Source organism: Sus scrofa, chromosome 1 (genome assembly GCF_054392235.1).
Source record: "Sus scrofa isolate SSC_HxYL_T2T_F1_AM1 chromosome 1, Sscrofa_HxYL_maternal_Yorkshire_Landrace_v2.0, whole genome shotgun sequence".
Taxonomy (NCBI): Eukaryota; Metazoa; Chordata; class Mammalia; order Artiodactyla; family Suidae; genus Sus; species Sus scrofa.
The window spans coordinates 82447832-82461232 of NC_139383.1; the positions used below are offsets into that span (position 1 = coordinate 82447832).

At 36.9% G+C, this 13401-nt stretch overlaps 1 protein-coding gene and 1 long non-coding RNA gene across 11 annotated transcripts in view; one reads left to right on the top strand and one right to left on the bottom strand.

Moving 5' to 3' along the window:
• LOC100152150 (amine sulfotransferase-like) overlaps positions 1-10802 on the top strand; it is a 31122-nt gene extending 20320 nt beyond the window's left edge. For 6 of the 9 annotated variants that reach the window (XM_084964100.1, XM_084964110.1, XM_001928570.6 and 3 more), the window contains 2 exons: positions 6033-6219; positions 8128-10802. In XM_084964100.1, the coding sequence (XP_084820226.1) occupies positions 6033-6219; positions 8128-8249 (309 nt within the window). In that variant the 3' untranslated portion in view covers positions 8250-10802. Of the gene's footprint in view, positions 1-6032; positions 6530-7034 lie in introns of all 9 variants that reach the window. The other 3 variants (XR_014807567.1, XR_014807569.1, XR_014807568.1) reach the window with 1 other exon arrangement.
• The window catches only part of LOC146406171 (uncharacterized), a 197811-nt gene that overhangs the window by 19518 nt on the left and 164892 nt on the right, over positions 1-13401 (bottom strand). The gene's annotated exons all lie outside the window — the stretch shown is intronic.

A 13401-nucleotide genomic window follows, 5' to 3' on the forward strand; every position in this document is an offset into this window, starting at 1 on the left:
AGAAGGTAAATACTAAGATACTTACCACACTTAAGTCCCTTTATCCTTTCTAGAATTTGCCTCTCCGCCTTGTGAGTTTATCAAGCACTAAGCATGTTGAAGTTCAATTTTCCCTAAATATGGAAAATATTTCAAGTTTCTGTAACTTGGCACTTAATTTTACACACTGAAAGGAATTCTACTTTTCCAGGGACATTTTTCTTCTTCCCTCTTGAATTCCAAGAAAAGTTTTTAAAATGTTTGTTGTTGTTGTTGTTGTTGTTATTGTTTTGGGTTTTTTTTTTGTGTGTGATGCTTTGTAGTTTTTGGTACACGAGTCTTTCCCCTCTTGGTTAAGTTTATTTATAAGTATTTTGTTTTTATTGATGCAGCTTTAAATGGAATTAAAAAATTCCATTTGGAATGTGCATTCTTAGTGTATTGAAAAGCAACGGATTATTGACTGCTGGTTTTATATTGTGTAATTCTTTGTTTATTTGTTCTGTTTGAAGAAACCTGTAGGCTTTTCTCCATATAAAATTATGTTGCTTGTGAACATAGATGATTTTATGTCTTCCTTTTCAATTTGGATGCTTTTGAGTTATTTTTTTCTTACTGAACTTTTTTGGCTAGGACTTCTTTTACTATGTTGAATAGAAGTGGCGAGAATGGGCAACGATGCCTTGTCCCTGATCTTCACAAAATATCTTTCAGTCTTTCACCATTGACTATAATATCAACAATGGTATTTTATGTTACATAAGCCTTTTATATCGAGGTAGTTTACTTGTAATCTTCTGTTTAGTGTTTTTATCCTTAAAAGGTGTTGAATATTGTCAAATTCTTATTCTACATCAATGGAGATGATCATGCAGCTTCTTCTTCTTCATTCTGTAAATGTGGTATTACATTAATTAATTATCACATGTCATGCCCTACTTGTATCCCAAGAGTAAATCCCACTTTTCATGGCGTATGATCCTTTTAATAGTTTCTTGTATTTATTTTGCTAGTAATTTGTTGAGGATGTTTGTATTTTACCTTTCCTAAAAGTTATTGGTCTTTAGATTTCTTTATTTCTAGTTTTTTTTTTTTGACTTGGTATGAGGATAATGCTCCTTATTAAAAGTATTCCCTCCTCTTCAACTTATGGAATATATGAGGAGGATTGGCTAATTCTTCAAATATTTGGTAGAAATAGTCAGTGAAGCCATCTAGACCTGGGCTTTTCTTTCTTGTGCTCATGATATTTCATTGCTTGCCCATTTTCCTCATAAAGGTTTAGACTCTATACAAGATAGATATCTTATTATTTTTCTCTTGGCCATCTCAAGCACCTGGCACAATTTCTGAAACCTAAAGGATATCCTGAATGTTCTGGCTCTATGAATTAATGAAGGTGAATTCTCCTTATCAATCAAACAATATGAAGCCCTAACAGAGCACTCATTATCATAGAATGAATATAAAGTAATACATCCTTATAAACCTTTGGAATTATAATAAACCTAAGCATGTTATTTATTTACTAAATTTTTTATTAAAGTTTGTTTACAATATTCCTTCAATTTCTGCCCCACAGCATAGTGACCTTGTCATATATGTGTATGTCTCTCTCTCTATATATATATATGCGTTCTTTTTCTAACACTATGTTCCATCATGGTGTAACGCAAGAAATTGGAAATAGTTCCCTGTGCTGTACAGTAGGACCACATCGCTTATCCATTCTAAATGTAATTGTTTCCATCTGCCAACCCCCAAAACTCAGTCCATTCCACTCTCTTCCCCCTTCCCCCTGACAAACACAATTTTTTTTTTTTTTTGCTCTCTGTGTCTATGATCTGTTTCTGTTTTGTAGATAGGATCATTTGTGCCATATTTTAGATTCTACATATAAGTGATATCATATGGTATTTGACTTATTTCACTTAGTATGAGAATCTCTAGTTGCACCCATGTTGCTAAAATGGCATTATTTTGTCCTTTTATGGCTGAATAATATTCCATTTTACATATGTAGAACATCTTAACTCATTCATCTATTGTTGGACATTTGAGTTGTTTCCATGTCTTTGTCATCATGAAGAGTGCTGCAGTGAACATAGGGGTGCATGTATCTTTTTGAATGAAAGTTTTGTCCAGATATATGCCCAGGAGTGGGATTGCTGGATTATATGATAATTCTATATTTAGTTTTCTGAGGAACCTCCACCCTGTTTTCCATAGCAGTTGTACCAATTTATATTCCCACCAACAGTGAAAGAAGGTTCTCTTGAAACACACCTTCTCCAGCATTTGTTATTTATTGACCTGTTAGTGACAGGTATTCTGATTGGTGCTTGGTGGTACCTCATTGTAGTTTTGATTTGTGTTTCTCTAGTGGTGATGTTAAGCATTTTTTCATGTGCTTGCCGGCCATCTCTATGTCTTCTTTGGAGAAATGTCTGTTTAGCTCTTCTGCCCATTTTTCAATTGTATTATTTGTTTTGTTGTTGTTATTGTTGAGTTGTATGAGTTCTTTGCATATTTTGGAGATTAGGCCTTGATGGTTGCATTGTTTGCTAAGATTCTCTCCCATTCTGTGGGTTGTCTTTTCACTTTTTTTTTTTTGTTCCCTTTGCTGTGCAAGAACTTTTAAGTTTAGTTGTGATCCATTTGTTTATTTTCGTTTTTATTGTCATTACTCTAGGAGGTGGATCTGAGAAGACATTGCTGCATTTTATGTCAGAGAGTGTTCAGCCTATGTTTCCCTCTAAGAGTTTTATAGTATCTGGTCTTATATTTAGGTCTTTAATTCATTTAGAGTTTATTTTTGTGTATGGTGTTAGGGAGTGTTCTCATTTCATTCTTTTACATGTAGCAGTCCAGTTTTCCCAGCACCTCTTATTGAGGGGACTGTCTTTTCTCCATTGTATATACTTGCCCCCTATGTCGTAGTTTAGTGGGCCACAGGTGCATGGGTTTATATCTGGGCTTTCTATCCTGTTCCATTGACCCGTATTTCGGTTTTTGTGCCAGTACCATACTGTATTGATGACTGTAGCTTTGTAGTAAAGTCTGAAGTCAAGGAGCCTGATTCCTCCAGTTCTTTCAGTATTTCTTTGGCTGTTTGGAGGCTTTTGTTCAGTTTTGTGATGATGTCACTGGTAATTTGATAGGGATTGCATTGAATCTGTAGATTGTCTTGGGTAGTATAGTCATTTGGATAATATGGATTCTTCCAATCCAAGAGCGTGGTATATTTTTCTACCTGTTTGTGTCATCTTTGATTTCTTTCATCAGCATCTTATAGTTTTCAGAGTAAAGGTCTTTTTTCTCTTTATGTAGCTTTATTCCCAGGTGTTTTATTCTTTTTGATGTGATGGTAAATGGGATCGTTTCCTTAATTTCTTTTCCTGATCTTTCATTGTTAGTATATAGAAATACAGTTGATTTCTTTTTTTTTTTAGAATTTTTTTATTACTCAATGAATTTATTACATTTATAGTTGTACAATGATCATCATAATCCAGTTTTATAGGATTTCCATCCCACAACCCCAGCGCATTCCCACAGCCCCCAAACTGTCTCCTGTGGAAACCATAAGTTTTTCAAAGTCTGTTGAGTTGGTATCTGTTCTGCAAAGAAGTTCAGTCTGTCCTTTTTTCAGATTCCACATGTCAGTGAAAGCATTGGATGTTGGTGTCTTATTGTATGGCTGTCTTCACTTGGCATGATAATTTCTAGGTCCATCCATGTTGCTAAAAATGCCAGTATTTCGTTCCTTTTAATGGCTGAGTAATGTTCCATTGAGTATATGTACCACAGCTTCTTGGTCCACTCCTCTGTCGATGGACATTTAGCTTGTTGCCATGTCTTGGCTATTGCAAATAGTGCTGCAATGAACATCGGAGTACATGTGTCTTTTTGAGTCATGGTTTTCTCTGGATAGATGCCCGCCCAGGAGTGGGATTGCTGGATCACATGGTAGTTCTATGTTTAGTTTTCTGAGGATCTCCATACTGTTTTCCACAGTGGTTGCACCAACTTACAATCCCACCCACCATGTTATTACATGGTTCCTTTTTCTCCATACCCTCTCCAGCACTTATTGCTTGTAGACTTTTGGATGATGGCCATTCTGGTGTAAGGTGGTACCTCATGGTGGTTTTGATTTGCATTTCTCTAATAATGAGTGATGTTGAACATCTTTTCATGTGTTTTTTGGCCATCCATATGTCTTCTTTGGAGAACTGTCTGTTTAGATCTTCTGCCCATTTTTTTTTTAAATTTTCCCACTGTACAGCAAGGGGATCAAGTTATTCGTACCCATTTTTTGATGGGGTTGTTTGTTTTTTTGGTATTGAGCTGTAGGAGGTGTTTGTAAATTTTGGAGCTGAATCCCTTGTCAGTTGACTCATTTGCAAAGATTTTCTGCCATTCTGTGGGTTGTCTTTTGGTTTTGCTTAGGGTTTCCTTTGCTATGCAGAAACTTTTCAGTTTAATTAAGTCCCCTTTGTTTATTTTTGTTTTTACTGTCATTACTCTAAGAGGTGGGTCTGAGAAGATGTTGCTGTCATTTACATCGGAGAGTGTTTGGCCTATGTTTTCCTCTAAGAGTTTTATAGTGTCTGGTCTTATATCTAGGTCTTTAATCTATTTTGAGTTTATTTTTGTGTATGGTGTTGGGGAGTGTTCTAATTTCATTCTTTTACATGTGGAAGAAATGCAGTTGATTTTTGTGTATTAATTTCGTATCCTGCAACTTAACCCAATTCATTGGTGAGCTCTAACAGTTTTCTGGTAGTGTTTTGAAGATTTTCTAGGTACAGTATTGTGTCATCTGCAAGGAGTGATAGATTTACTTCTTCTCTTCCAATCTTGATTCCTTTTATATCTTTTTCTTCACTGCTTGCCCTGGATAGGACTTCCAAAATTATATCAAATAACAGTGGTGAAAGTGGACATCCTTGTCTTGTTCCTGATCTTAGCGGGATTGCCGTCAGTGTTTCACCATTGAGAATGATGTTATCTGTGTGTTTGTCATATATCCTTTTGGTTGTTCTTAGTTAGTTCCCCTCTACGGCCACTCTCTGGAGAGTTTTTATCAGAATGTGTATTGGATTTTGTCCAAAGTTTTTTCTGCATTTGTCTGAGATGATCATGTGGGTTTTTACTTTTCAGTTTGTTAATATGGTGCACCATACAGATGGGTTTTTGGGTATTGAAGAATCCTTGCATACCTGGGATAAGTCCCACTTGATTTTGGTATATCATCTATTTAATATATATTTGGATGCCGTTTGCTAAATTTTACTGAGGATTTTGCAGCTATGTTCATCAGTGATATTGCCCTGTAATTTTCTCTGTTTGCAGTATCTTTGTCTGGTTTCAGTATCAAGGTGATGGTGGTTTCTTTGAATGTGCTTGGGAGTGTTCCTTCCTCCACTATTTTTTGGAAGTTTCCGAAGAATAGATGTTAACTCTTCTCTGAATGTTTGCCAGAATTTTCCTGTGTAGCCATCCGGTCCAAGACTTTTGTTTTTTGGAGGTTTTTGAATCACAGTTTCGATGTCAGTTCTTGTGTTTCCGCTATTCATATTTTCGGTTTCTTCCTGCGTTTGTCTTGGTAGGTTGTACCTTTGTGAGGATCTGTCCATTTCTTCTAGGTTTTCCATTTTATTGGCATACAGTTGCTTACAGTAGTCTCTTATGATCCTTTGTATTTGTGTGGTGTCAGTTGTAACTTCTCTTTTTTCAGTTTCTAATTTTATTGATTGTAACCCTCTCCATTTTTTTTCTTGATGAGTCTGGCTTAAAATTTGTCAATTTTGTTGATCTTTTCAAAGTACCAACTTTTGGTTTCATTGATCTTCTCTAATGTTTTATTTGTCTGACAATGAGAGCACTCATTTTCATAGAAGGAATAGAAAGCAATATCTCCCTACAAAACTTTAAAATTATAATAAACCTACGCATTTTCCATTTTTTAAAATGTGACAAAGATGTTGGGGTGTAACTCAAAACATTCCTTAGAGGCTCACTGGTTTCTCATATTCACAATTTTTCAGGATCTCCGAAGTTCTGTGCTGAAAATCAGTAGTTTTCTTGAAAAAGAGTTGAGTGAAGAGGATCTGGATGCTGTCGTCAACCAGGCTACATTTGAAAACATGAAGCTTGATCCTCAAGCAGATCTCGATCATTTGCTAAACTCTGCAAACTGTACAAGAACAAAGGATGGACATTTTCTGCGCAAAGGTGATCTCTCTGGTTTACAGAAGCAAGAGTGTTGAGAGTTGCCCCAAGTCCTTGGCCCCTAACCTAGTTAATAAGTGCCTCCCACACATCTTTCCAAATAACGCCATTTGGGCTCCAAGGACAATAAAGTTTCCAACTGAAAATGGCCCAGAAGAGTTCTGACTAATAGCTATTAAGTTCTTTCCTTCTACTCCACATGACCTTAGTGTTTAAAATTTATTATCAAATTTTATCTGAGTGCAAAGGGTAAATGTGACCAGGAGAACTCCACTTCTTTGTTTTCTTTTATTTCTCATAGGCTATTCTAAAAGTAACTTTATTTTATTTTTTTTTTTTTGTCTTTTTGTCTTTTGTTGTTGTTGTTGTTGTTGTTGTTGCTGCTATTTCTTGGGCCTCTCCTGCGGCATATGGAGATTCCCAGGCTAGGGGTCGAATCGGAGCTGTAGCCACCGGCCTACGCCAGAGCCACAGCAACGCGGGATCCGAGCCGTGTCTGCAATCTACACCACAGCTCACGGCAACGCCGGATCGTTAACCCACTGAGCAAGGGCAGGGACCGAACCCGCAACCTCATGGTTCCTAGTCGGATTCGTTAACCACTGCGGCACGACGGGAACTCCTCTAGTGAGCGCTCTTTTTTTTTTTTCTTTTTTTTTTTTTTTTTTTTTTTTTATGGCTGCACGCCCGCATGGCACATGTAAGTTCCCATGCTAGGCGTCGAATCGCAGCTGTGGCTACTGGCCTAGGCTGCAGGCTGGATCCTTAACCCACTGAGCGAGGCCCGGAATCGAACTCACATCCTCACGGACTAAAAGTAACTTTAATATGTATATTGTTTTGAGGAAGAGGCTTTGGATACTGTAATTTTCTCATGTGTCAGATTTCTTCATTGCAAAAAGTAGATTGGTATGTTATTAACCCAATCTGCTGTGGATTAAATTATTCAAAAACATGGGATGGACTTTTATTATACTCCTGTAACATTCCAGGTATTGTTAAGAGTATTTTTCCTTATGTTACTCCTTGTGTTCAAAAACTTTTAATTTAATCTTTCAATGCATATCATTCTAAAAGATAATGGATACTCCCTAATTTGTTCATTTTAAATTATCTCAGATATTCATCACTTTTCATTATGTGAAGGACATTGATTAAGCTTAATTTTGTGAACATCTTATTGAAATTGCTTAAGGTACTGGAATTTTAAAAATTATTGTTTTTGAATTTTGTCCTGTTTATTATCCACTTCACTTTTCATTGCTCAACTAGATCAGATATACAGTGTTTCTCATGACTGTAATAGCTTACTAACTGTGCCAAATGACAATAATAATGTTTGCACAGGAAGATCTGGTAGATGAAGATGCCAAATTATTCCTCCTTACTCAGAAGTGGTCTTAATGATGGCCTCAAGCTTTCAGCCTGTAAAACTGCAGCACTGGCAGCGCTGGGGGCCCTCTGTGACATTGATTTGATGACTTGACATCGTTGGGTCTAATTTTTTTAATTATGAAAGTAAAGAAGTACTTTGAAGAGGTGCAGTAAGAGTTACCTTCATGTTAGATATAGTTTCCAAATTATGGTGTGTGGCATTTGTAAAATATATTTGAATGTTCTAATCTCTTTGTATATTGCAGTATTTTTCTTTCTAAAGAAAGGCTGTAATTTAAGGTAGTAGTTGAGGAAGTGTAACAGATAAGGACCTGGACCATAACTCCATTTTCCATGTTATTGCATCCTGCATTTGTTTCTTGGTTCATCCCTGCATAAGAAGAAATGAAATGTCAACCCCCATGGAGAACTAACAGAGCGTGGCTTGAATGACGGATCAGAGTGGGTTGTAGGAAGATTTTACCCTGACAGTGCTACCTCCTCACCCAGTGGCTTACCATGTTCTTATCCCACTAGGTACCATTGGAGACTGGAAGAATCACCTGACTGTGGCACAAAATGAAAGATTTGACAGAATATTCCAAAAGAAGATGAGAGACTTTCCCTTGAAGTTCATCTGGGATATAGATGAGGAGTAGAATCAAGTGCCAAAGAGTCATATAAAAATTGTACTAACCAGAGAGCATATATTAAATATACATATTAATTTGTTCTTATTTAAATGTTAATTTTGTACTGTATTATAAATAGAATGAGGAAGTCGTGCCTATTAGTTTCTATTAGTGTTTGATGGACACAAATTTTTCAATTAAAATGATTTGGGTGATAGCCTGCATTGATTGTATGGTAAATGGAAACAGCATGTGACATGAATTGTATTATTTTTACTTATTAAAGTATAGTTGATTTACAATGTTGTGCCAATTTCTGCTGTACAGCAAACTGACCCAGTCATATATATATATCCATTCTTTACGATTGTAGTCTGGACAGATATTTCTGTTGGGTGTATTATTTCTTTACAATTCTATTTAAGATTAAAGAAATATTAAAACTGCTTTCATTTTAAAAATTAAATATTAATTCTTTGGCATAAAATCAATGAGAATGTGGAAATAGAGACAACACATGTATACACATGCATCTGTTAATAATTTACAAGATTAACACAGTTTGCACTGCAGATCAAAGTTTCAAAGGTGGATGATTTCATCTAATGGTTCAAGTATTTACGTCTGTGGATAAAAAAATAGTTGTAGCTGTAGCATTCATCTAAATAAACTAATTCCAAGTGTATTTAGTAGTTAAATATTTAAGATAAAATACTTCAGAAAAACTAGAAAAATATATTTGAATCTGTTTATAAATCTCCTAAAGGGAAAACCTAGTGAAACGCATACACAGTGGAAAAAACATAAAAGAAAAGGTCCAGTACATTTTCAATCCTGAACATTTCAGGTCATCCATTACAGTCAACAAATGGAAACAAGCCAAGGTTTACGACAGTAAAATACACATTTGTGGCTTTTCATAAAGGAAAAACAGTAGGGATGCATGAATTCCAACTACATGTAAACATCAACTAATCTCAGAAACAGCCTCCTCAGTGGAAAATATACAGACACTGATTGCATTATAAGACTGAGAAACAGGTAAAATTAATCTGTGTGTTTAGAAGGAGAGTGGTTACCTTTGGGTGGTGGGACAGTAACTGGTCAGACGAGTGGGAGAATTCCTGAAATGGTGGTAACATTCTGTTTCTTGATTTTCGTGCTGGTTCCTTAGGTGTGAATATTCATCAGATTGTATGTGTCACCATGATCTGTTACTTTTTCTGTATTTGTCATGTCTTAATGAAATGTGTGGAATAACTCATAAGCATGAAAGACTTTCTGTGTAAGACCTGACCTTTTCCTGAAAAGCTTGCAGTTTACAGAAAAGACAAAACATTGGATCAAAATGGCAAAAGTTTAAAAACTGAGGACTGCTCATTGATATCGAGAGCAGAGCAAAATAAATATTCTCTCACAAGTTGTGGAAAGGAAAATCAGCTTAAATAGTCTTTATAGCAATTTTGAAGCGGAATCAAAATATAAAACATAGTCAAACTCTATGATATAACTTCATTTTTATGAAACATCTGAACTTTTCTTCAGTTAACTCAATTTTCTACAATTTAAACTTTACCTTTCCCCTGTATGTATTATTTCAACAAATATTCTGTTCTGTGTATATGAAGTTGGTTTATTTTTGATGCACAGATAAAGCCTCTACACACCTTTATAAGTGCAGGAATCTGAGGATTTATGTCATGTTTGGACACATTTTTTTCTTGTATTTAGGTGAAGCACTCTCTTGCAAATAGGGGTTTTTCAAACAGCTTATGCACAATAGGGTAACCAAAAAACCTGAAAGACACTTTACCAAAGAGGATAAAGGAATAGAGAATAATCACTTGAAAATATGTGTGCCTCCATTATCCAGCAATAGATTTCCTGGGGATATACCAGTGATGAATAAATGGCAAAGAGTATAAGAGGAGAGAGAGTGGTAGAAGTGTAATGCAATTCTGACATCTGCAAAAGAGAAAGGAAGTGAGGGGATGGTGAGCCCTACACTTTCATGCAGCTCTACAAAATTCTTGAAAGGCCAGTGGGAGGCCAGATTCAAGATTTTCCATTAGCGGAGTCCTATGTCAAGAAGAAATGCCTGCAACGAATACCACTTCCATAGCTAGTCCTTGCCTTGAAGCAACCAGGGGAGACTTTAGAGTGGAAGTTGTGGCACATCCAAGGTATATCATCCAGGTATAGTCCTCATGGCAGGTTCTCTTGAAGAGCAATCTCAGAGGTGCCCTTTGAGGCTTAGGAGAGGATGTAGTGCCAGTTACTATGGAAAAGAAGCAAAAACATACAAAAAATTCAAAAAATCACGTCTTATAACTATATGAAGATGATCTAATGATAATCGGAAACCTAAATAAGCTCCTTCAAAAAGTGAATTTAAATGAAAAAACTTAGAATAGATTTACAAGGAGATCCTGCTGAATAGCATTGAGAACTATGTTTAGATACTCATGTTGCAACAGAACAAAGGGTGGGGGGAAAATGTAATTGTAATGTATACATGTAAGGATAACTTGACCCCCTTGCTGTACAGTGGGAAAATAAAAAAAATAAAATAAACAAAAATGTGTGTGACTATTGTATGACATTTTCAAAAAGAGTGTATTAATGTACATAGAGGAGAGGATACTAAGGAACATATGACTTATTTGAGCTACTATGAAACAAGGATGATCAATATAGTGTGACATTAGTTCAAGGTAGAGGAATCTCAAGAATTTAGTACGCACATAAAAATAATATGTAACTAACAAAACATAAGGGGGTTATTCATAAGACAAATGAATAATAGTATATGTGAAAGAAAATTGATTCATACCATTATACTATCAATGAAATTAATATTCCGGGTAAACTAAATATCTTTAATTAAAAAAACTGAAAATGAAAATAAATATAAATGGTAAAAGAAATAGTAAAATCAAATAAAAACAATGCAATATATACTTATTATGCATAATACATATATATGTATATTTGTATATATACACACATATGTATAAGAGCTGGGGAAGAGCTTTTATTATGTGATCACTCAACTAATGAGCTTCTCATCGGAATTGGAGGAGACCGTGATCACCCAGCTGAGACTCGAGTTAGTGGTCCTAGAAATTACAAAAAATATGCAACATACAGTTAGAAGTGGAAATCAAGAGATGAAGATGTGAGAATTTTTTCTTTCTTTATGGCTGCACCTGCAGCATATGGAAATTCCCAGGCTAGGGGTCAAATCAGAGCTCCAGTGGCCAGCCTACTGCACAGATACAGCTACTGATAGATATGAGCCACGTCTGTGACCTACATCAAGGCACAGGGCAACGCAACATTCTTAACACACTAAGAGGGGCCAGGGATCGAACCTGCTTCCTCATGGATATTAGTCGGGTTCATTTCCACTGAGTCACAATGGGAGCCCCCAAGATGTCAGAATTGTAAATTGGAATGAAGTCCAGGATACTGCTGTGCTTAGTAGCAATATTACAAGCATCAGTTCTAAGAGCATGGTTTCGGTGTTCATTAAGTGCTAATGTCCAAGCCACTAGCCACTTATCAGTTATGTGAGAGTTAATTTCTGGACACTTCATTTTAATCATGATTCTGGCATCGTCTAACTCACTGTGTTGTTTTAAAGGTTAACTACAGTGAGTACCAGTTTTTCTATTGCTCCATAACAAAAGATCACAAGTTTACAATTTAAACATCACCCACTTTTTGTCTTAGAATTCTGTAGATAGCGGTCCAGCATGATGGCAGGGTTCTTGGCTTAGAGTCTCCAGGGTGCTAGCAAGCCTGTATTTCTTACTTTCTTTCTTTTTTTCGTCTTTTTGCCTTTTCTAGGGCCGCTCCAGTGACATATGGAGGTTCCCAGGCTAGGGGTCTAATCGGAGCTGTAGCCACCGGCCTATGCCAGAGCCACAGCAACGCAGGAACCGAGCCGCGTCTGCGACCTACACCACAGCTCATAGCAACGCTGGATCCTTAACCCACTGAGTAAAGCCAGGGACTGAACCTGCAACCTCATGGTTCCTAGCTGGATTCGTTAACCACTGCGCCAGGAAGGGAACTCCATGGCAAGGCTGTATTTCTATTTCAAAGCTCTGGATAAGCATCCACTTCTAGGCTCATTCAGGTTGTTGGAAGATTTCGTCCCTTGTGGTTCTCATTTCTTTGACAATCCTCAAGGCAGCAATGACCCATAAAAGCCTTCCTGTGCTGAAATCTCTCTGCCATTTCCTTCTGCCTCACAGGTTCCTTGGCTCCCACCGAGCCCACCTAGATCATCCAGGCTAGTCTTCCTATTTTAAGGTTAACTAATTAGTAATCTTCATTCTATCTGCGAAGTCCTTTTTGCCATGTCAGGTCAAACATGCACAAATGTGAGGAATGGGCCAGGGGAACTTCTGGGTAGAGAGGTCCTCAACTCTCCCTATCCCAGAATGCATGGACACATGGCAAGTGGTCATCAGTTTTATGAGGTTCAGCATATCCTTTTGTGCACTTTATTCTGCCTCTTATAGGGATGGCTAGAGACAAATGTGGGGGCAAAGTTCTGGTATTAACCAAACCTTTCCTTTTCTCCATTCTAAAGCTTTGAAGATCAGAGCCATGGAGTCCAGGATGGTAGTCGGTGATGGGTGAAAAGCAGCCTTATACAGAATGTGAGGAGATCACAAAAGTGGGTAACTCACAACTAAGAAGGGCATAGCCTCTATGTATGACACTATGAATGTTACACTCCACCTTCCCACGTGAGAACCTGGGCCTCTAACCTGCACCCTGACTTGGTACCAATGGAGAAAACCTGAGGAGCCTGGGGACATGTGAACGAGCTGGATTAGTATCATGACAGAAAACATTAGGTTGTCCTGTGTTGTCACTATGAAATACCCAAAAGCACAGACAGTTTTATACTGGCAATTGTACCTACCAACCAGCTTTAGAAATAAGGCATTACTCACTTTTTACGCATTCCTGACCCCACTAGTGCAACCACATCACACAGAGAGGAAATCCCTACGTTACTGCCATTGGTTTATGTATATGTGTTTATGTATAAGTAGACCAGCACTTGTCAAATTGCTGTTTGAATTTGTCGTCCTAATTTTCATTTACACTGGCTATAGTGAGAGTTTCCATTGCTCTACATCCTTTCCTACACTTACTT